The sequence below is a fragment of the Epinephelus lanceolatus genome, chromosome 6 (genome assembly GCF_041903045.1).
Source record: "Epinephelus lanceolatus isolate andai-2023 chromosome 6, ASM4190304v1, whole genome shotgun sequence".
Classification (NCBI taxonomy): domain Eukaryota; kingdom Metazoa; phylum Chordata; class Actinopteri; order Perciformes; family Serranidae; genus Epinephelus; species Epinephelus lanceolatus.
Genome location: NC_135739.1, coordinates 23,352,611 through 23,376,805, shown reverse-complemented (window position 1 = coordinate 23,376,805; position 24,195 = coordinate 23,352,611). Strand labels below are relative to the sequence as shown.

The 24,195-nt window shown below is 42.5% G+C and overlaps 1 protein-coding gene across 3 annotated transcripts; it reads right to left on the bottom strand.

Moving 5' to 3' along the window:
* Nucleotides 1–110: 110 nt before the first annotated feature.
* On the bottom strand, nt 111–24,115 carry rubcn (rubicon autophagy regulator). Of its 3 annotated transcripts, XM_033622342.2 has the most exons (22): nt 23,753–24,115; nt 21,492–21,645; nt 19,897–19,980; nt 18,187–18,346; nt 17,305–17,411; nt 14,904–15,129; nt 13,810–14,235; nt 13,359–13,406; nt 12,460–12,555; nt 11,636–11,751; nt 11,154–11,352; nt 10,480–10,587; nt 9,458–9,532; nt 6,788–6,848; nt 6,365–6,497; nt 6,092–6,237; nt 5,883–5,947; nt 5,316–5,554; nt 4,611–4,672; nt 4,358–4,511; nt 4,118–4,211; nt 111–1,015 (listed from the first exon to the last, which is right to left on the bottom strand). In XM_033622342.2, exons 1-22 carry the CDS (start codon nt 23,788–23,790, stop codon nt 879–881), a joined length of 2,928 nt encoding a protein of 975 aa, XP_033478233.1. In that variant the 5' UTR covers nt 23,791–24,115; the 3' UTR covers nt 111–878. The 3 variants fall into 3 exon arrangements, with proteins under 3 accessions (XP_033478233.1, XP_033478235.1, XP_033478234.1); XM_033622344.2 differs by lacking the exon at nt 9,458–9,532 and having other exon boundaries at nt 23,753–24,114; XM_033622343.2 differs by lacking the exon at nt 13,359–13,406 and having other exon boundaries at nt 23,753–24,114.
* Nucleotides 24,116–24,195: the final 80 nt, after the last annotated feature.

Here is a 24,195-nt window from a genome sequence, read left to right as displayed (position 1 = left end):
TGTACGATTCAGCGTGGATTTGTCACACAACTGCCACTAGGGCTGACCCGCATGCTTCGAAAATTCAATCATTGCCATGGTAATCGACGTCCAGATCCGTATTTAAATGCTTTGTTTTTTTGTTTTGACTTTTCAATGGTAAACTCGAGGAGGAAACTACAATAAGGTGGCAAGTGTGACTTGCAGAAACACTGCATGGAATAGTCCACCCTCTTTATCACTCTCTCGCCCACACAGCGGGTCGGGTAGTTGAATATATTACCCCACACCCAACCTACGGGTCACATCACGTCCTGTCGAAGCTTTGAATATTTGCAGGTAATTGTCACGAAAGCATCGAAGCACAAAAAAAGGATTCAGGACAACCCTAACTGCCATGTCTTTTTTTTTTGTCCTGTCACTAGTGTCAGACAAATCCTACATTTTTACTTATGCTCTAGGAAATGAATAAATAATTATTTTAGGAATTAAATATTGAGGATGAACCCATGTCTAGCTAAAAGAAAAGTGCTGGAATATCCTGTGTTTCCGTAAAGAAATCCTGCATGGGCTGAAAAATTTCTCTAAAAAAGTCCCTCAATATTTGTGGGAAACCAAATTAAAGTTCCTGATTCAAAAATTACGCTGAAATAACTACTATTTAGAGTAAAGTGCATGTGTGAAAGGGGCTTAGTTCACACTAGATGCATCCAAAAAAATCAACAGTCGCCACACTAACATAACTGCACATCTGGCAATCCACTGAGATCAAAACATCTGTTTTCAGTATCGTCACCCAGGTCTGAGAGGACTGGAGCGGAAACGAGAGGTGGTCAGTCACTACAATCATGGTCGCATTGTGCTCTTCTTCTGTCTCAAAGTTTCCTCTGACACCAGCACTAAGGCCCACCTCCCTCGTCCTCTTGTTCCTCCATGTTTTTGCGTGCCATCCTCTCTCTGCGCTCGGCCAGCCTGTGACATCGAGGACAGTCTTTACCTGTCCGGAAGCAGCTGCGATGGTAGCACGCGTGGCACTCTGTAAAGGGGAAAACATCACAGAAAGTCAGCAATGGAACACTTGAGGCAAATAAATCATCTTAACAAAAGAAGGATGACAGTTCACAGCAGCTTTCATCAGCTAAACCAAACAATGCAGCGGTGTCCACAAACGTTAACCAGCTCAACCAGTTTGCTGACAAAGAGATGTGACGTGTCAACAGAGCAGCCAATCACAATGAGACCTGAGGGAGGCAGGGTGAGGAGCAGAGTATAAAAGACACAGAGGTTAGAGACAGCGCAGCAGAAGGCAGGAGGTATGTGAGATGGCTGATATCCTGAGAAGCAAACACTTCACACCCTAAACCTGCCCAGGCACATCCCGTTTTTCCAAACTAGGCCATAAAACTCTTAAATGTCTTAACTAGTCCACTCCAACGGACATTTATGACTGCACACATGTCTAAAATGATTTTAAACACATGATAAAATGACAGGCAACGCAACTTTAAAAAAAAAAAGGTGTTTATTCATGTTCACATGAAGACGAAGCTTAAATTAAAGCAACTTAAAGAATAAATTATACATTCATTCTGACACTCGCAGTCACCTCATATTAATGAGACACAGGTCCTTCAACAAAAATCTAAATGAAGACAGCATGGCTTAAAAACAGTCACAGATGAGGCAGCCCAACAGGCACTGTTTCCTCTAAACTGGACAAAGAGTCTAAATTAAATGAAACACTAATTCTAGAGATCTCACAGAGGAAGATGGTGACCGGTTACTACGTTTACATGCACAGAATATTCTGGGGGGTTTTGCAAACACAGCCTCCCTCTTTCATTCCTTGAACAACCTTCGTGAAAAGGTTGGCGTTGCGATTTTTCCGCATATCTAAAAACAATCATGTTTAAAAGTCAAAGTTTTTTCCTACTGACCAGGAATGTAGGCTTTTCTTTTGGGTATGCATTTCTGCACCAAGTTGGTTTGTGTAAAACAGCTCTATGACAAAGAGCAGAGCTGACCGTAAACAGGCAAAACACATGTATACGCGTGTATGAATGCGCTGTGTACATGTCCAGAGAATGGGTCCTAAAACCTGAATGATATCGGCATATCCCACATGTCTAAATCGGGAAAAGATAAAGCCGAAAAAAGGCTTAATTCAAAATATCTATACTGAATACGCAGTTAGAATGCTGTCATATTTAGAGTAATAGAAGAATACCAGTGTGCATGTAAACGTGGTAGTGAGATCAGCTAAAGTAGTGTTTGTGTGGGTTGAAAACAGACTCCTCCACTGGCTCAGGGAAACATGTAACAGACCAAAGCAACTGAAATGTAAACGTTTTAAGTGATACGCCACTTTAGTTAAATCTACCATCCATGTGGCCGAGACAAAGCAGCACAGCACCCTGAGCCAAGAGTAACTACACCACTGATGACCGAGCTTTACACACCAACACCTCTGGAATCAAAGCCAAAGGGATCCACCACCAACTAGCTGCCAAATATCGACCCTCCACCACTTGTGCAACTGTGCAAACTGTGTCAGAACCAAAGCCAAGAAACACCAACCACCAATGCTGTGCAAAGAACTTGGTGCCAAATGAGAACAGTAGGAGAATAAGTATAGAAGTTTCAAGCAGGAAGGCAGAAATGTAGCAGTAGAGCAGCACAATGCATCTACAATTCCTCCACAATGCAGGAGGAAGTCACCCAGCCAAGAAATAGTGCAGCACACCACTCCCACGTAAGACACATCATTTCTCTACTTTTCTATACTTAAAGGTTTTGTAAGAACTAAACAAATGAGAAATAACATGTTAAGTATTTGAAATCTACAGACGATAAACACTGCTAAAAACATGTGAAACAAGAGTGGACTCTGACAAAATAAAACTGTTGTAAACCTAAAATCCTCTACAGACTTTTACTGATATGATTAGAAGAGGGGAACTAATCTTTAAGCTGTCAGTTACCTGCTATCAGTCAGACAAATACAAACTACTGTTTCATCCAGCAGGTCTATCAAATATAAAGCTTTCAGCATTTTATAGTACTGTAACTTGTCTCTTAGCTTCATATTGCTCTTACTCCTGTCCTCCACCTCTCTCTGTACTAGAATCTACATCATTTGTCTCAGCATCCTCTCCACTTTCTTTGGTGCTTCCTGTCTCTGTCCCTTGCCTGATCTTCCTGCCTCTTTTTTCTCTCCTGGCTTTGCGAGTTCTGCGACCTCTCCAGTTAGTCCGGGTCACTACAGCTGGCTCCTCTCGGACGTTCTCCTCAGTATCCATCTCTCTTTCTACATCACCCTCCCCACTTCTATCCTCCTCTCCCTTGCTCGTCCCTCTCGAGAAAACTGTCGCCAGCTGATGAGGTTTTAACAACTTTGTAAGTGTAAATTTCTCTGTGTTTCCTTCATCCCACTTGGCCTTTCCTTTCTCCTCTTTTCCCGAAAATTTCTCTGATAATCTTTCTGCAGACTCTTCCTGTTGCACCTCTGATTTCCTTTCATCCTCTGTCTCTCTTTTTGAGGCACCTTTAGTGAGACTTGCTAACCCTGAAATCCTCCACCGTCCTTTCGTCTCTTGTCCTGCTTCTTCTAGACTTTCCATGCTGCTGTGTGTTTCGCTGCCGCTGCCCCTTCGGTCTCCCTTTGAGATGTTCATCTTTAGTCTGTCTATGTGAAGAACCTTCAATAAGTTGACCATTTCCCTTCTTGCATGACCATGTCCCCTTTCCTGACCCTTTTCTTCCCCATGTTGACCATTTTCATCCTCTTCTCCTTCTACTTCCTTCTCTGAATCTGTTCTTTCTGACATTTCCTGCTCGTCATCATCACCTTTACTCCTGGAGAAAGCTTTCACCAGTTTTCTAGGAGTGAAGGTTTGAAATATTCCTCCTCCTCCCTGTCTCTCTCCTGCTGTGTCACCCCCTTCCTCTGGCACTCCACTCTCCACCTCCTGACCCACATCTGGCTCTAAACCTTCCTCCCCTCCCTCCCCCTCTCTCCTGTCTTTGGAGAGGGCCTTCGCCAGCCTACGGGGATTGGAGATCTTCCAGTCTCTCCAGGAGAGTGGAATGGAGGGGCGGTGGAAAGGGGCTCTCGAGCCACCCAGCAGAGAGGGCTCACCTTCGCAGCGCTGGCACTTGTTCAGCTGGAAGGGGAAGATGATGTCTTTGTCATTGCCGCAGAACTCGCACACAAAGCCCTTCGCCTGGCACAGCTGAGGGAGACCGAAAAATAGGTGACCAAAAAAAAAAAAAAAAAAAGACATTTAATTAAAGTAGGAATCTCTGGTCACTCATGTTTAATCACTGCATGAATTGACTGGATAAACTCTCCAGGTTAAAAGGCACGTAATTATCTTACCACACAGCCAGCTACGTGCATGGTACCAAGTTTAAGCAGCTCTTTCATGCGGGGAGCCAGTTCCCCGTTGCGCACAGCACTGAGGTCATTGAGGGAGAAGAGGTGAAGGTCCTCGGTCAGGTGACCTGGCAGGCTGTCGAACTGATCCAGCACCCTGAGGGCAAAACTCACACTGATGATGTCTATCTTTGCAGGAGAATACATTTATTTTGAGACTGCTGTGGAACACAACATGCACAAACAGGCATCTTACTCTTTAGCAAAGCGACAGGTCTTGAAGAGATTTTTCATGTGAAACAGCTGCATCCTTAAAACCTAAACAAAAAGGAGACAACGCCATCTTGTTACTGTAACATATCCTGACAGACACACACAGCCAAATAGCTTGATACACGGTGACAGGAACAGCAAGGACAGGTTTGGTTTCAAGTCACAGCATCTATGCTGTTAAAGTGTTTAATATTCAGTGTCCCTGCCAGCTAACTGAGGCGGGCAAGCATCAAATTTCTTTCTGTTTTCTAGTAAGTAAGAACTCCTGTGACACCTCTTTAAAAAACAGCTCTGTGCCATTTAATCTCTCTGTGAAAAGGTGTTCATGCATATTCTTGCTCTTTTAACTAGGGATGTTCCTAACAACTAATTTCCCTGACATTTAAACTGAAGTTTACACTTAGACTAGTCGACGAGCCTTAAAGTAAAAAAAACATTAAACAGAAAACAGTCAAAAGTGAGCAAAACTTAATCTAATAGGTTGAAAATTGTCCAAAAATTGCATGCATCTTTTTAAGTAGTTCCAACTCTGGCAAAACTTTAAGCATTATCCACTAACCACATGAACCATTTTTAGAGTGTATTATCAGAGCAACTTAAAAATGTTAATCACATTTTTCATTGGGAATGGGAATAACTAAATTAGCCTAATGACTAATTTCCATCTCACTGCTGCTTCTGTGCTCACCCTGACGGCCTCCAAAGCTTTGATCTTCTTGTACAGGCCACTGTTGATGTCACTGGGGTTGAACAGCGGGTCTCCGGCGATCTTGCTCAGCAGATCCCGGGCAAAGTTGCTGACATAGTATTTGCTGAAGTCCCACTTCCTCAGCACTCTGCCGGGAACAACCGCCTGGGCGTTCTCATGGCAGCACTGGCAGAAGTAACGGCCGAGGTATTCACAGTAACGCAGTCGCTTAATATAATCTGAAGTGTGGACAGACAGCAGAGACAGAAGAGGGGTAGAGGTCAGAATATGGAATGATACTGTGTCTGAAAACAAAAAGTAAAAGCACCTCTGCTTAGTATATCTATATATAAGGAAGGGAAATGCCAAAGGAAAACACCAAGTTTTAGGCCAGCTGATCGAAAGGGAAAGTCTTATAGTTGCACTTGTGAAATGAAACTGAAAACAAGAACTGAAACTACGAATGTAAATAAATATTTTGTGTTTTGTTACAGTTTGAATAATAGAAATTTGAAATGCCTTGCAAAATTTTTAAGGACAAGTATTTCTGGGTTTTGCTGGTCATACCTGGGTCGATGCGAGTGCCACAGCCAGCGCAGCGGTAGTTCTGTTTAGCCACAACTATCTTCCTCCTAACAGGAGAATAAAACGTGTGAGTAACATCAAGTTCATCAAATACAGAAGCGGTTAGCTGGGTGTGCCCCACAGGTTAAAATAAATCAACAACAAAATAAAAAAAGAGCAAAATCAAAATAAGAGTGTCAGTGTGGACTCACTTGGGGGCGGGATGAATGTTGAAGATGATCTGCGGTCGAGGCGGTGCCCACTCCAGGTTGCCCCGGACCCGAATCCTAAGCTTGTAGATGTCTGCGTGTTCACCATCATCAGGCGAGATCGGCATAGAGTCGGGGATGGGCAGCAGCTAGGAGAGAGCAAAGAAGTTCAAAGTTCAGTTTTATTGTGTGAATCCCAGTCACTAGGCAGTGCTGAGTGCCATGTGTGGAGAGCAGCTGTTTTGCTAAATGCTGCACGTAAGCAAGACGTCGTACCTTCTGTGGAGCATCGTGTTCTGGAACCAGCCAGTCGAGCTCCGAGGCTGCAGGAAGCTGCATGCCCTCAAACTGCCTGAGTAAACCCATGGCTACTGACTCAGCTGAGTTAGACTGGAGGAAGGATGGAGAGCTGAAAATGCACAAAGAAGGACAGAACATATTTTTGTTTAAATGTATTAAACACGTTTTCCAGTTTGCAGCTAATCTACAGAGCTGACATGAAATCCCCACTGTGGCTCAAATTATCATTAACTTATTAGATGAAAGTCCCCACTGAGGAGATTTTAGTTTTTAAAAGGCAGTGTACTATTGTTTCCGTAAGCAATTCGAGTAACATTCAATTATTAACATGCTTAAAAATTACATAATTATTTATTATTAAAAGGAAGAGAGGAAACAGGAAGTGGCTGTGTTACTTACATGGACTCCGAGCTGAGAAAAGACCTGCCACTGGAGCTTACGCTGCGCTTAATATCTGCATCTGGAAGACACAGCAACAGCAAAATAAAGAGATTTGATCAATCAGCCCTCAACACTGAAATATCCTTAATACTTGTGTAATCTAAACAAAAATTTCAAGATTTGTAGATTTGGAAATACCTGTCACAGGGTTCCTACGGTTTAAGGCAAGTCAGATTTTAAGACTTTCCAAGACTTTTTAGGGATCAGGGGGAACCCTGTGTCAGATGATGGAATCTGATTTAATGCACAAAATTAGGAGAAATATAAAGGAGGCAATCTCTCCTTAAAGATACTGAATTAAACTTAAAAAAAAAAAAAAAAAAAAAAAATTCACATCCCTAATTAAATTCAAGCTTGTTTTGAATGTAGTTTAGCAGGATGCATGCAGGAAAGCCAGAGAGAATCTAAGGCAGAGCATTGCTGCTACATCTTCTTGTTACACTAGCACACGGCAAACAGCACATGTGAGCAAATGGGGCATCATGACTGACTTTATGGTGATTCTGTGTGCAGAGGAGCGAGCAAGGTGCAGCTGATAGTAATATTTCATTACTGGCATTAGACAAGAATGCATAAACTAAAGTAAAAACGCTATCAAGAGTAAGACACTACCAAGGGTTTTTTTTTACTTTTCGTAGGATACATACAATGTCAGCGCATTTTCTGTTATATCATCATCAATTTGTACTTCCATTCTATCAATACTAAAATGCAACCACACATATGATTTCAGTTTTAGTCCAATTCTTTTGAATTCTGATTAGGTTTAAGTGTTTTGGTTAAACTTGCAGTTAGTTATTTTGGTTAATGGATATGTAGTTAAGTTCAAATCAATTGGGGTTATTAGGCTACTTAGAGGCATTCAATGTTCATTTCACTAAGTTAAACAGCCTATAAACATAAAATGTATCACTTAAAGAGACCATTCACTCCAAAATCAAAAATACAGATTTTTTTTCTCTCTTACCTGTGGAGCTATTTCTCAGTCTATATTGTTTTGGTGTGAGTTGGTGAGTGCCGGAGATATCTGCAGTAGAGATGACTGTCTTCTCCCAAATATAATGGAACTAGATGGCACTCAGCTTGTGGTGCCCAAAACATCAAAAATACATTTGAAAAACTCGAGTTAATCCACAGACTTTGTTGCGAGCAGTTTCACATAGGAACTGTTTTCTTTCTGAAGAACTACACCCACAGAAGGAAGCGTGCATCTACTCATGGACAAGAGGCTCGTGCTGGTAACAGAGCGAGATGTTAACATAATGACATCCTCCTCAGCTGAGCTGTAACATTAGTTAGCTCTGTGTTGCTAGGTGAGCTAGCAATAGAGGCATGTTTCCTTCTGCACAGTGATACGGTTGGCAGATGTAGTTTGGTAGAAAGAAAACTGTTCCCACATGAACCTGCTCACAACAAGGTCAGTGGATTATCTTGAGAAACTGAGTAAAGATTTCTGAATAGAGACATTGCTGTTGTGTTTATCAAATGTATTTTTTTGGCGCTTTGAGCACCACAAGCTGAGTGCCATCTAGTTCTGTTATGTTGGAGAGAAGGCAGACATCTCTCCGCCTCTCTACTCACACCAAAACATTCCAGATAGATAAAAAGCACTATGGGTAAGAGTAAAAATATATTTTTTTGATTCTGGGGTGAACTACCCCTGTAATGCAAACCAAGAAAAACTTTTTACAGCCCAAATCCAAAGCAATATCTAGTCTTTTACTTCACCAAACGGTGATATTCTTTTGATCTATTATCCAACTACAATTAGGTGTAGTCAGTCTCTGACTTAACAGCCCAGCGTGTCTCCATGATAAAATCATCACTTTGCCAGTGCTAAAATTTGCTGTATGCCATAACAGTTAATATTGGGTTCACTTCAAACTTACAAAAGGGAAAAACAAAGTGGAAGAATGTGACAGCAATCACAACTCATTCTCACTGGAGTCACATTGAAGATAATGAATAATGGAGTGGATGAATAGATGGTTAAGTAAGTGTATAATCTCTGTAGTTAGAGTCGCCACTTGTTAACTCGCTTGTCTCCTCCCATGAGCCTCCCTAAACTCTGACAGGTACAGGCACATTTATCCGCCAAAACCCTGGAGCACTGAACAACAAGCACCGACACAAACAGCCAAGCGCACTATCCAACTGAGGCGAGAAGGCAGCTGGCTCAACTCCAAACTGAAAGCTTGCAGTACGCCCCGCCCTGCTTAGAAAAGATTTTTTTGTAGGATACTGGAGAGCCAAAGAAAGATAATCTTTTTCATCTGAGTAACATGGCCAGTGAAGAACAAAAACAGAGAGGGTAAAAACTTCTTATTAATGGATGTTTGCCTACCAGGTACAGATTAAAATAGTCACAAATTTAAGTAGCTGTCAAGTGCAAGTGCACACAGTCATGGAGTACTGAAAGTGAAAGCTGACAGTCCATGGATTTACTAAAACACAATAATAAATATAAATCTTAAAACAAAGTGAGCGTCATTATACTGGTACAGATAAGGCAGAAACTCTCAGTTTGGAGTGGAGCTATCAGCTTCCTCTCAAAGGAGCCGTGCTACAGTAAACTGTCTGTACTTTAGCTATGGAGCCTCGCCCACCACCCGTCCAGCCTGCAGATACCTGAGAAGAGGGAGGCGAGTGACAGGGAGAGGCCGTTCTGAGACACCGCCAGCAGGGACTGACCCTCACAGCCATCTGAGAGACAGAAACTAACACTCAGCACAACCGTCACCACAAGCACAAACATTTTTTGTAACACTCCACAGAGCTGTATGTCAGTGTCACAGGCAAACATACAGTATACTGCACTGATACAGTACGTGTGGAGGTCATGCAGTTATACAGCTGCAAGATACAACAAACTTTGTGTGCTCAAACCGCAGTACTGAGACGTGCAGTTATACATAAACAATACATAAGAACATGCAATTAAGAAAATCCCACGACTCATGTTAACAGTATCAAAGCAATACATGTTCTGACATTTCTTTATGTTAGTGATTAGTCTTTTGTGGTTACCATTTGTCACACAAAACAGCAATTCATCATTTAATTCAGAGTGTCAAATTAACTTGGTGAACACTGCCTGGAATATACCAGAAGCTTTCCTACATCAAACATACGTTATCAAATTATCGTGACTCTGTAAATCCGAGCTATGCCGACTCACATGACTGTAACTCAATAGTAACGCAAATAAAAACATTTTACAGTCTGTCATTCTGTGACTTTTGCACTTAGATATCCATGTTTATGGTCGATGGTAAAACGTGACATGCTTGGTGAGCAACATGAAGCAAGTGCGGTGATTAGGTTATGAATTATGACTGGTGCAAAAACAAACTCACTCACACAGACAAAGGATGAATTCTTTAGAGGCTTCCTACATATTTTAAATTTTAAAATGGGGATAGGAATATTTATCAGAGTTCAAATTTTTGACCATTTACAGCAGCTGAAAGGTAAAATTGTTAACTGCATTTTGTCACTCTGTAACTGTAGCTTCATCATCAAGTTAAAAGCTGCTAGCTGAATTGACACAATATCTGCAGTCATATGCCTGAATTGAAGACATGTGGTCACACTGATGTGCCATTAAAAAAATTTAGACTGTTCATTTTTCCCTCATGCCCTCTCTCTACCTCGTAGTTCGCACTCCTCCACCTCCTCAGCAGAGCCGGAGTCTGACAGGCCCTGGCAGGAGTCCTGAGAGCTCCTCCTGGAGCCACCACTGTCAGTGGAGTGGAAAACTGCAGGGGAGGAAGGAGACGAGAGGCAAAACAAAAAATGTGAGAGAAATAAGGGGATAGAAATCAACAACAGCAAATAACACTGTGGTGCAGTGAGTCTTAACTACTGAACAAGACTCAAGCTGTTAAAATATATGTCAATATGTCCATGGAATTATGAGCTGTCAAGCTGTCAGGTTAATTAGTACGCTCTTGTGAGAACATCACTGATCCCGGGATGTTCCAGATAAAGAAAATATATATAAATATTTTACCAATTTATTTATTTTATGGAGGGTCTGAACTAAATGGGCCTTACAATACATTAAAGGGCAAAGCTAACGGCAGAGGTGTGCCAAACTGAAATCAAAGCAAACCTGGCACCATTAAGTCCTAGTTGGAAAAGTGGTTTTAAACTATGATTGCAGCTAATAGAAACGTCCTTATTGAAATACACACGTGGTCAATTAATACTTTAAGTATTCCTTTCAATAAATTTAAAGAAGTAGCTCTTACAAACTAGTATATTTGTGGAAGTTACTGTTTTCAACTTAGGGCTATTAACCCCACTACTGAAGTTGCCTTACTGTGCTGGGAGTTTGCGCAGGGTGGCAGGCGGCTGCGTCGGATCTGCTGCCTTCTGAGGCGGATCTTCTGTTTGAGCTGCTGGATCTCACAGTCACTGTCCCCCTCCTCCTCGCCCTCCTCCTCCTGACGGCGCAGGTTGTACTTCATCAGCTCGATGGCAGCAATGAGAGACTCTGAAATGCTGAAATGAGCGTTCTCCTACAGAGCACACAGACAAAAATTATGAATCAATTAGAGGAAGAGACTAATTCTATTATTTGAGTCATGCAACATCATCAGTTCTACATTGCACTATTTATAAACCTTAATTTATCACAGCTTTTGCAAAATTTTAGCACTGAGTTCTTGCATTTGTAAAAAACTACATCACTTTGTATGAAAAGTGTATACAGTCAGAGTTTGACAAAATCAATGACTGACTCATCAAGTCATCACCAGCACGTCAGATTTAGTCATGAGTTAAAATGTACCAAGCTCTGACCTTCTCAAGGTCAGCACAGCTGCCAAAGTCCTGCTCTGACAGGTAGCTGATGAGGCTCTGACCCTCTGACGGCTTCCTGAACATCCCATCTGGAACACTGCTGTACTGGGACCCATCTGACACACACACAGAAAATACATGACACAAATATACACAACAGACACTTCGGATAAATTGTATTTTCTGCACTTCTGTAGGATTTTTATTTTCATCTGTTTTAATTTTCGAAATACATTTTTGGTTTTAAATGTCCCAAAAACGGGGCGTCAGTGGCTTAGTGGATAGAGCAGGCGCCCCATGTACAAGGCTGTTGCCGCAGCGGCCCGGGATCGAGTCCAGCCTGTGGCCCTTTGCTGCATGTCATCCCCCCCCCCCCCCCCCCCCCCCCCACTTGGCTGTCCTATTAATTAAAGCCAAAATGCCCCCCAAAAAACATATCTTTAAATGTCCCAAAAACGCCTGATAAAAAACAGAACAAAATTAAATAAGTCTGCCAGGAGCCAACTGCACGCTATCAGGATCTCTTATTATCTAAACCGTAAAATCTCTATGAGACATACACACACCTGACAACCTTTCTATGAACTTCCAGCTCAGGTCCAGAGTGTAACGATTATGGATCAGCTGACTCACTCACTACATTCACATTCAGGAAGTGAAACCTAGTTTTTCTTCGACATTTCATGTCAGCTTTCCTGTCCCACTTCTTCCCATGGTTAAGTTTGCCGTGGACTTTCTCCAAATCTTTCTGAAACATCTGACTCATTTTAAGTGCAACAGTAGCTACAATATAACTGTAGAAGTGTCGCAAATAGAAAACTCACGAGACTCCATGTAGAGGGAACTCGGAGTGCTGGCATCCTTGCGCTGAGGTGAGAAAGGGCTGTAGTCCTTCATGCAGCAGTCGTCCTCTGCTGATTCTGAGACACAAATAATCCATATTAAGGGCCTTTTATCACCTAAATGCTAAAGTCACTAAAACAAATGCTGAATTCTTTTAAGAAAATTGATGAGGAACATGCATCATCATTCATACACAAAGCACGTTAAAAGCTGGTTTGATTTTATCATCGTTTTTCCGTCAAACAATCAATAAAATCCATGGAGATGGTTCGTTTTATTGCATGCACAAAAAAAACATGAATGCTGACCTTTGTCAGTATAATGACATGAATTAGGGATGTAGATACTCAGAAATTAAATCACACAGAGATGACAGATTTCTGTTTATAAGCTGGGGGAAAAGAGTGATCCAATTCTTCCTTTTACTTGAGGAAATATGCTTAAATTATAATATTCAGCTGTGCAGTATGTACAGGAATACACTTGCTTTGCTTCATCTTCAACCTCTGCGCACTTTTTAGTATTAGGTAAAATTCTAAACGTTAATGCCAGCACTCCTATCAGGACGTCACTATGATAACTGCAATTAAACACACAGTTTATACATTACTTCCATTATACTTTCAACAAAACACTGTAAAAAAAAATGTGTTCATGAACAAAACAAACACACAGTAATGGGTCATTCATGGCCTCATCACATCAATACGACCCGTGTAACACAAACCAAAAATACATCGAAGACCAAAAGCACAGATTATGAGCTGAAGGAAAGACTTAAAATGAGAGGGATGGAACGATTCATCAGCATGCAGAGGGAAAAAGGAAAGAGGGGTGGGAGAGGTCAAGTGATGGAGCACAGTGGAACTGCACTGCCAACCTGCTACTGGATCTTCTATTATTATGGTGATTTTTCGGTGGCCCCCTCCTTCGCAAGAACAATAAAAGGAGAAAGATAGAGCAGAAGGAGAGAAAATTACCTCAAGCCAAGACGAGGAAACAGCGCAAAGAGAATAGAGATGTTAATTTGGAGAAGAAGAAAAAAACTTCAGACAGGAAGAGTACACCTTCCGAGAAAGAGTGTGGCTTCACCACATCTTGCAGAGCTACAAATATATACAGACACTATCACATCTGAATCTCATCTTCATTCTATGCAAATATGCAAAAATAGGTTGTTAATCAGGTATGTTTCCATACTTGGTCAACAAAACTTATTTTTTGAATTTTCGATTTAATTTCAACCTCTCTAATTCAATACAACATAACCTACATACAAATGGAGGATAGCCCAGCTTATTGTCATTTGAGTAACTTCAAAGTTTACTCACCATTCCTGAGTTTTTGATTGACCCCTGTGTCAGACAACGAGCGGGTGTGGCCCCTGGACCCTCGACCCGGCCCCTTCTGGCCCTCTGAGAAAGATGAACGTCTGGGTGGGGGCGGGGCTAGGGAACCCCGTTGCAGAGATTGGTCCTGGGTGACGCCCTGCTCACTGCTGTGGGTGGAACTGCGGGAGTCACGGCGGGTGCGTTGCCCCAGGTTACCGATAGCGAGGTATTCAGGACCATCGTCGTACTCGCCGTCGCCAGAGTCCCCGGCCTCAGGCTGAAGGGAGGTGGACGAGGGGGACTCTGTGAGGGAAATACAAGGGACCGAGGCAGAGCCGGGAGGGGGAGTCACACCCCGCTCGCTCTCCTCCGGCCGGGACACACACACCCAGGGAGCTCCCAGGCTGCTGGCTGGAGAGATAGTGTCTGCAACAGAATAGGGGAGATGGATTGAGACACAAGGTCACAGGCCTGCTTCTCAGTTTCTTCCCTTTAACTTGCTCAAGCTTTGCTGATGTGGAATGAACATAGATCAGCTTACAGACTGTCTTGAATCCAAAACTGTAACAATAATACTACAACACATTTACGAAAACAACTCCAAAATGGTTTAATCCATTTTAGTGAGCACAGCCAGTTCGGGACACTGAGTTTTGGAGGCTGTGTCAACACATTCTTCAATATCTGATCTTGTCCACAAACAATCAGGCCTCTGTATAGCCAAGTCAGTCAGTCTATTCACATACAAACTGTAGTGCATTCACAGTGCCATCCCTTAACCCCACCCCCTACATCCCTGTATGTACTGATCACAGAATAGTGACCATTTTCACTGGGCGGAAAGTGTACAACTACCAAAAATGTTCTCCTAAATAAAGACAAATACAAGAAGCCTGTTCCAAGACGACACTGTTTTCTGAGATCTAAAATCACTTTATGGAATGACCTTGCTAAATTTCTGTTCCTAAAATCAACCATAGATCCAGATGAGGCACTCAATACACATCTTTAAGCATGCAGCTGAATCAGAGCAAACGACACATTAAACACGTGTAAAAATCCACAAACCCCTTTAAAAACTACTTTTTCCTCACTTGTGCTGTTGTTATTCTGAGATCCGACTCCCGAATTGTTCCCAGAGTTGTGGCTGGTGGCGACTGCTTCTCGGAGGGAGCAGTTCGAGGTGGTGAGTCTGCGATTTAGAGACTCTCCTCTGGGAGCTAAGTCAGTGTTCCGCCAAACCCCACCAGCCCCTGGCAACACACACAGGCTCTGGCTCTTCAATAGGCCCAGACATGGTGGGCCCTTCAGAGGGGACAGCTGGGGAGAGGAAGAGATAAAAAGATTTTAAGGCCTTGTCTCAAAAATATCTCAAAATTTTTCCTTTGTTTTAAAGTCACCCTTAGTTTTGACTGACCCTCTAAACAGGACGCTACGATAGGTGGAGTAAAATACCACCGCTCATCAAAAGCCCCTTTTACACTGCCTCTTCAAGACAGCAACATCACGCTGTTACACCACCTTGCCGTTCTGTATAAAAGGTACAACTGCAAAATGGGTCGAAAGAGTTCTCTTGCCTTTAAGCCGGCATCAGAGGTAGCAGGGCTCGACAGTGCGAGCGTTTCACTCGCATTTGCGACTAAAAATAGATGTGTGCGAACTGTAAAAAAATATTTAGGGCCACATGTGCGCATAAAAAAAATCAGCCGAAGCAGCCTATATTTTTGTCAATAAAAAAAATATGATAATCTAACCGCAAATGTTGGAGGAACTCCAGCCGCCCTCCCTCTTCCCTCTTCCCCGTGTGACACGGTTATGGGCGGTTTTCCAAGCCACTGTCGGCACAGTGCGCTCTTGCGGCGCGGTAGCACATACACAATGAATGGGTTCGTCAGCGGAGGTCTGCACTTTGTGCGCTCTGTGTGAAAAGGGCTTAAGTCCCACTGTCGGCAGCGTGGAAATAAGTCAAAGTGTGAAGGAGATGGACCGGGTTAAGCGGCGGATCTCCGGGGAAGCCTGCTCCGTTCTCCCCGTAGTTCAAATAATTTCAACTCTGAGCGCAGCACTCGGGCGGAAAATCAGAGCGGTGCGCGACGCCAAGGGTAGCGGTGCCGCTTTGTCAGGCGTTGCTGCCCTCTCCATAGACAAACAATGGGACAGCCAGCGCAAAGCGGTTTTACAGCTGATCATGTGTAGAGGCCTTTAGGGACCGTTCGCCACAGTACCGCTGCTGGGCAGGGTAGAAATAAAGCCCTTTTCACACAGAGCACGCAAAGTGCAGACCTCCGCCGATGAACCCATTCATTGCGTATGTGCTACCTTGGCGCAAGTGCGCACCGCTCTGCCGCCGAGCTGAGCGGCACGCGAGAGGGCGCGTGTCGCGGTGTCTGCGCACTGTGACGACCCGCGCGTCCAATAGCAGAGAAGAGCCTGAAGTAGACCCAGAAGCGGTCACCATGGAGCTGTAGCTCCTGAACGAGCCTGAACTCCCCCAAATCATGTCCTCTGCAACCTACCCCGCGGTGGGTGCCGCGAAAGCTCTGTGTGAAAGAGGCCTAAGTCCTGCAGAGTTTCAGAGGACCTGGAGAATGTTTTAGGATAGTAATAACATTATGTAAGATAATCATATTGCAAAGATAATATATATAAGATAATAACATTAAAGACAAAATTAAAGTGCAATACTTTTTCAAAACTTGATTTTACCTTTCTGTACATTTTGTATACAAATTCATTAAATAATTTTGCTTGTAAATGTCTATTTGCATCGCGTTTATTATGGAAAACACATTATTTGATCAATTTACATTGTGCCCCTAAAGTTCTTTGTGCGCTTCTTACTTTTTCACTGCTCCTTGGGAAAAAAGTTAGCGTCAAGCCCTGGGTAGTAACAGTGGTAAAAGGATGTCTGTATAAACAGGACAAGACCATGAGCGGCATGGGTGTGATGTTTTGATTACGTGTTATGCGTGCAACCTACTGCAGGAGATTTTAAAAGTAGCTGATAACAGTTGGCAGCTTACTCAGCTGCCAACAATGTCCGATAAACTGGGAAATCAATGATATCAGCTGCCATATAACAGGGATGATAAATGATTGGTGCTGCCATGTTAACGACACTGTTACTGTTTAGAAAGTGCTGCTGATGTGCATGTTATATGTCACAGCAGAGGCCGACACTGTTGTGCTACATGTCACGCCTGTCACGCCTCTTTTGCTTCTGCAATGCCAGCATGCTGTCTAAAAATCACACAGTGGAGTGGCATGATGCTGCTGTTGTTTGGTGCTGTGTAAAAATGCAAAGGCGGCATATAGAAGGGACTTCCTAGCAGCTCTATAGCGCAATCTCTGTGTAAAAAGGGCTTAAGACTGATAATGAGGACGTGTAACATTGTGTCATGAAACCAAAGAAAAAAACACATACTGAACAAAAGATTAACAACAAATTGATGATAGATGAGACATAAACACAGCAAGTAATCTCACAAGACCCACCCCGACAGTGTCTACTTGGGCCAACAGTTTGGGGTTATTCTGCTCCACAGCTTCCAGACACTGGAACATGGCGGTCACATGGGGCTCACTCAGCAGAAAGGCATCATCTGAAAGGTAGGGACAGACAGACAGACGGAGAGAAGGACAAACAAAGAGGGAGACAAAGAGATAATAATGAGAGATAATTAATTAGTGGGACATAAGTAAAGACACAAAGAGAAGAGTAAAAGAGAAGAAAGAAGTCATACAAAAGGACAGGAAAACATGACGAGGGAATTAGGGGAAAAGAAAAACTCATTTTAGCTGCTTCTTACTTTAGTTTACACTTAACACCAAAGTCTTTTAAGTTAAACTGGACCGAAAACACGACAGATAATCTGTTCCTCTGCCTCCTCCTTGTGCTCCTAACAGCATTTGCAAGAATCCACCACGCCCAAATGAAATAACCAATCAGAGCTTGTGCACAGACCCCCTCCCGTGTATGCTCTCACTCAGTAAAGCATAATTTCCTCAGCACAGATTTAGGAGGAGCTCTGCAAACACAATTGCTGGGGAAAAAAAAAAACCACCAGTGATGAAAAATTGCCCAACCCTCCTTCGCCAAAACACCGTACACAGCAAAAACAACAGAAGTTCAGAACAAGCTTTTTGTCACATATGTTTTGCCAAGTATGTTGTTGTTGGCAGTGCAGCATGTGAACGAGCAGTGATTGACATTGCATAAGACTTCTCCAGGCTCTGACTGGTTGGAAGAGCCAAAGGAACATGACTTTTAAACAAATGTCATACATTACTGTCAAGATGTGGTGACAGTTTCTGAACATATGACAACATTTTTTTTTTAATAGAAGTTACCTTCTGTAGCTTTAATATGACACTCACCATTATAGTATTTACGTGTATGCCCCAGATGCCGGAGCAGAGGTCGGAGCTGAGCGGACAGCATGTGAACCTGTAAGCTGTGAAGCAGCCAGCGCTCAGCTTTGTAGCTCTCACCGCCACTATGCATCCCGCTGGTCAGTACCGGCTCCAGGTGGCTGAACTGTGGACGGAAAGAGAGAGGGATTGTGAGAAAGAAAGGAGGAAATGTTTTTGGTCCATGTTGTTCAGTATCATAAGCTCTTTTCCAAATCTTATTCTGTTTCCTCCAAACATGCTGTTGTTTGTGTGCAGCCCAATAAAGTCTACCAGTCTGTATGATATTCGATCTATTCCTAAAAAAAGCTACAGGGGAGTGGTGAAGAGACAGGTCTGACATGGTTGGCTTGACAGTCTACACACTGTGTGAAAAATGAGTGGAATGAAGAGTGACAAAAACACATCTGCAAAAAACAAAACTAAGAGATGGGAGACAAGATATCACCAACCAATTGTTACATGAGAATTTAATCATGGCAAAGTGTACTGTTAGCCCTGCTGTTAGGGAAACAGGGTGTAGACTCCAACTACTGCACGTACTTTTACTGTTGCACTGGACTGGGGTTAAACGTGACTGTTCTCCACAAATTACCACAACACAAACAGGTAGGACAACAGGTAATCCAGGAAGTGCAGTGAATCTGCCCAAGGCATCTGACAGTGTAAACAGGGTCAGATATTTATCGTGCATGTAACTAAAAACTTGACAAAAGAATGAGCCATTGTTCTCTTCCAAAAGGCAGATCGGCTCTCAAATTCACCACCTATTTTTACTGGCAAACAAGCCAAGTCAAACACAGTTTGCTGCCACAGTGGCTAGCGGAGCACACAAACAAATGTGGGAATACCACAATATAAAATCAAAAAAATGGGTAATACACATTGCTATCATCACTCTTCCATAACGTATAAGTCACCAATTTATTCTCTTCTTAAAGTAATAACAGTGAATAAGATGCGGTTGCACATGATTTGTGGAGTGTGAATATGAATTAAAGAACTGAAACATTATCAGCAGCCCCCTCATGCTGTAAATGTGGAACACAAAAAGTTCTCAAAATTTCCAACACTGTTTTAAGCTCCTGAAACAAAACCAAGAAACAAGATGACATGTGATAAGGAGATAAATAAAATCACAGTGCCAAAAAAACTCTATCAACTCATCACAGTCAGCTTTGTAAGTTTCGTCAGTGATTTCTTTTTCCTTTATGTTCAAGCATGACTAGTGATCCTAGAACACGGAATATACAGTTTTAAATACGTTTGCAGATTTCACTCTCCTCCTCAGGATTGTTGTATTATCAGTAAAGCCCTAATTATTGATACAGATTGCCTGACAGCGACTTTTATTTCTTCAGTTAGCAGGAACCTGTTTAAGCTTATGGGTAGTGCCATATTTTCACACAGTCATATTACCAAATTTCTGGAAACATAATGAAAACTGCACTGCAAAGTAGAGTCTGCCATGTGAAAGCTCTAGAGAAGTTGACCATACACTGTTAAAACAGCTCACAATGAAAATCTGCATAAGAAAAAAAACATAACCTCGAGCAAGGTAGTGCCGTTTAGGAACGTATTTGCATTAACTTCCCTCTTGTGACAAATGCAAGAGATTTGTACGCTGACTGAACTTGGAAATATTTACACCATCCATGTGGCTGCCAATGATCCTACCTGTTCAACGTGCGAGGCGAGGTGGGGGCTGATGTAGCGAACACACCACACAAAAGGCCAGTAGTCTCTCTGCTTGTAGTACACCTGTGACACAAAACAAGCACGACCTAGTTACAGAAAGTACATGAATTCATTAAGCTATTACAGAGTGACACATTTCCCGTTGGTATTTAAGGAAGTGGACTGATAATGATGGGTTATACCTGTCTAATACTTGCCAGAATGATGGTTTGGAATTTTCTTACCAAAGTGAAAAAGCAACACATCACCGTGGTCATGTATTCTTTTTTTATGGTCTTTGTTTTTTTTATTGGACTTTACAGTGCTCCTGCCAGTATTTGGTTCCCTATGTACAGAGCATTATGCACATGTGCATCATCATAAAAGTTACTGTATAACTCTGGTTTATCAGTGAAGTGTACCAACTACACTGCAGACTGGATTCTCTACTCACAGTGACAAACAGAGTGACAAGGCACCTGACTCATATGAACAGTCCAATGCGGGCTGAAGGCGCATCAGCAGGTTTGTATTATGGTGTTTGACATGTCTGCATCATCACTGCACTGTGTTTTTATAAAATACAACAATGTGATCACAACTCGTGTTGCGTTCAGGCGCAGTCTCACTCCCTCTTCATGTCCTTGCAGTTCTTGTACTCGTACAACTGACGTTACATCCAGTAACTACTATTACTACTACTAACTGCATAACATTACCACCGGTCTGTTTTGCAAACTTAGATGAAGAGATTGTGATGTTCATTAAAACTTATATCTTATAAAACTTATATCTGCCATTTTTACATTTGACATACAGCTCCAAGTGCTCTTGCTCCAGTCTCAGTTTTTGCTTTCTGTGCACGACAGCCTTCAGTGTTGATAGGCTATTAATCGTGACATGTAACCAATAGCACTTTGGATGGGACATTGAGAGAGGCTACAGCATGGGGATTGGAGACAGAAGGGCTGCATCAGACATCAGGTAGTGTATTTTTCCATTGATTTACTGTAGCAGCAAAAGACAAAAACAAAATGTGGTGATTACCTTGTCGCAGGAGCAGCATCACATGACTGTGGTACTGCACGTATGCGGTTATAGTCACAACAGCAGTAGAGCATGTGATAAAACCTATTGCGACCATTCCTGACAACCTGCGGGTAAGTGAATAACTTACTCTCTGATGACGGGAACATTTACTGGAAATGTAACTTCAGTTTTAATTACTTCTGTATTGAAGTTGTCAGTGTCATTTGTCTTAGCATCTGCGGTTGCAATCAGACTCTCACCAAAGCATCATGTGACATCACAGGTGTAACATGTGTAATCTGGAAATACTGAGCCGACTGATACTGCAGTTTGTTGTCAGATGGTGTGGTATTATGGGGTTATGGGACACACCTAGAATCACTTACTCCTCCATGTTCAAACACAGGACTTTATTGCAGATCTTCAGACTTACGTTTACCAAAAGCTAACTCTGACCTGCATTTCTGTCAGAGCTGGCCGGACGTCACACAGAAAAGGATCAGGAATCTGATCAAAAGGGGATCTCAAAAAGGGAGTGGTGTCAGTCACATCTCCTGAGTTCTGACCTGCTCGTTTTTTAGTCCATGGCTCAGGATGTTGTTCATGTCCTTGTGGAGCCGCTGCAGCCCACCATAACGTGACCACACGTTGGGGTTGTTGGTGGACAAAAGACCCTCTACTGTGGTCTTCAGGCTGGACAGTAGCTTCCAGTGCTCCTTCCTGTGAGGAAGACAGAGCAGCAGAAAGGAGTGAGACAGGGTGAAGAGGGAAGTTTGGTAATAAGGAAGGAGGTTAATAAGTGCTGATGTTAGCAGTGTTGTGGCTTAAATCATTATTCACATGAACAAAAAAAATTAAAAACCAAGTCTTCAGCAAGTTAGTTATAATAATCTCACTTTACTCTGAACTCAATGACTCACAGGGAGTGCTAACTTTCAATAAATGTGCAAGGAGTATCACCACATCCTTGCCTAAAAAGACAGATACATAAATAAACACTGTCCTGCTTCCTCCCCAGAAACAAAAAGGTTACAGGAGCTCTGATGTGTGTGCATTAGAAGCTTTAAAGTTATCTTCCATCCTCAAGTCTCAATGTTGATATCCTATATTACAAACTACAAAAAATGGTTGGCATGGAGTCACTGGGCAAAGATTATCATAACTGGAAGTTATTAGTCCTGTGTTCAAGATGTGCAAGTTCAGGAAGTCAAACTTTATCTTTAGGATACAGCTATGGAAAGCTGTTGCTCAAAAAGTGTCGAATGCAAAACAAAATTCGATCAGGTCACATTCCCTAAGAGCCACAAAGTGCTGGCTCATATCCAGGACTTCCTCTATTTTTCCCTTAAGTCAGCAGTCGAGCTGAATGCTATTGAGTTCCAGTCATATAGCTGCAGCGATGGGACAAAGGATCCGCTGTCAGAGGACACCAACACTGGAGGGTGTATTCTTTAAGTACAGGCTATTTTAACTGGTCATCTATTTATTATACTATGCTTAAATGCATTATAAGGTAGAAGAATATGCCTCCAAACATAATTCATTATATCAAAATAGATCAATTAAAATGAAGGTCCAACATTAAATCCAAGACACAACAAGGCCTGCTCTGTTTTGTGCAAGATTTATGTAGACAATGCAGTCATATAGCCAAACCGATTACCTCGTTTTCTTTCTCCAAATACTAACAATCTCCATCTTAGACAGAGAAGTGGATGCAGAGACTGTCGGAAAGTAAAGGCTATGAATCCTATGAATAGCACACTTATGAACACAACAAGCTGCAGTGTCGAGCAGTAGCATCACGAGTTCAGCTCCCAGCTAATCAAATCACATCATGTTACATAGGAAGAGACAGCCTGGACCTTACAGAACATTCTCCACATACTGTAGGGCATGATGCATTTATGCAACAAAGGAGGTGTGTGTGTGTGACTTGTGTTAAGTGTATGTATCTGTACATGTGTGTGTGTTGAGCATCAGAGAGTGAAATTCCACAAGGCTCAGAAAGGCTGAGGTTAAGGATCAACTCTGTTTCGTTTGTTGTGCAACGTTACTCAACATGTGAAGCCTCAAAACATGTTTGTTTGTACAGTCTGACCTTCATATCTGAAACAAACAAATAGGGATGTCAAAGTTGTCATAGCCCTGCTCATCATCATTCATATATCTATTATGACGCAACAAGGCAGGACTATACTGATACAATACTCACAATATGGGAGAGTAAACTGTATGTGCATTGTAACGTTACAGACTGAAAGACTACGTTACAACACACTCGGTAGAAAACTAGTGAACGTGCAGCATTTCCTGTCAAACTCTTCCAGTACTCCTGTTGTCCATGAAAGCTAATAATGAGTTATTTTAGATGTCACCTTGTGTAAAAATAATAAAGTTAGCTTGCTAAATTACCCAGTATTGTAAACTCAATTATATATTTTCAATTTAAAAGCAATTGATCAATCAGTCAAGCTTTGAGATTTCACCGGCTGACAAGCCTCGCAGATGACGTTAATTGTGTTTGCTCCAAGTTGTCAAAAATTGACATGTCAGGTTAGCCTAGCCTAGCCTAGCTTTGCCGCTAGCACCCCAGCGTCAGTAATCCCCCTAGCTAGCTAGCTAGCTAGCTGGTTAGCTAGCTAACATTACAACGGCTTAGTTTAAGTGAGTTGACGCCCCAGAAATAAATGCTGGCCGGTTTTCTTTAACTGTTGAGTGATTTCTCAGTGGTATATGTTCTAGTTTTGTCGTATTGGTAAGCACACACATTTGTAAGCACTGCTTAGCACAGCTAGCCGGGTACCCAGCCCAGGCTGTCACTCACCTGCGCTCCTCCGCCTCACCCTCCGCCGATATCTCCATCTCCTCCGGGCGGAATCGAGTACCGTGTAAGGCTGCCAGCTTCCCCGTTATGTTATTTAGTACAACGGAATTTAATCTCAGTAGTGGAGTAGCTTGAAGTAGTTACCCGGACTTCCAGTCTTCCGCCATCTCTGCCCCGCCTGTCCGAGCTGTGAATCAAAACAGAGGAGGCCGCACAACCTGCTATCATCAGAAAGTGGGCGGTGATGTCTCCCCCTGCTCTGCCCACTTTTTAACGATTATCATGTTTTACTCCGGAATAAGCTCAGTGTTATTTTGCTCTGTTGTTTGTGCTCCATGTTTGTGGGTTGCCACTTTGTTTCCAAGTCTTGTGACATATAAACTTAACTATTTAACGCTGTGCAGCTTTCTAGAGGCACATGACTGATGACAGTTTTAACCCTG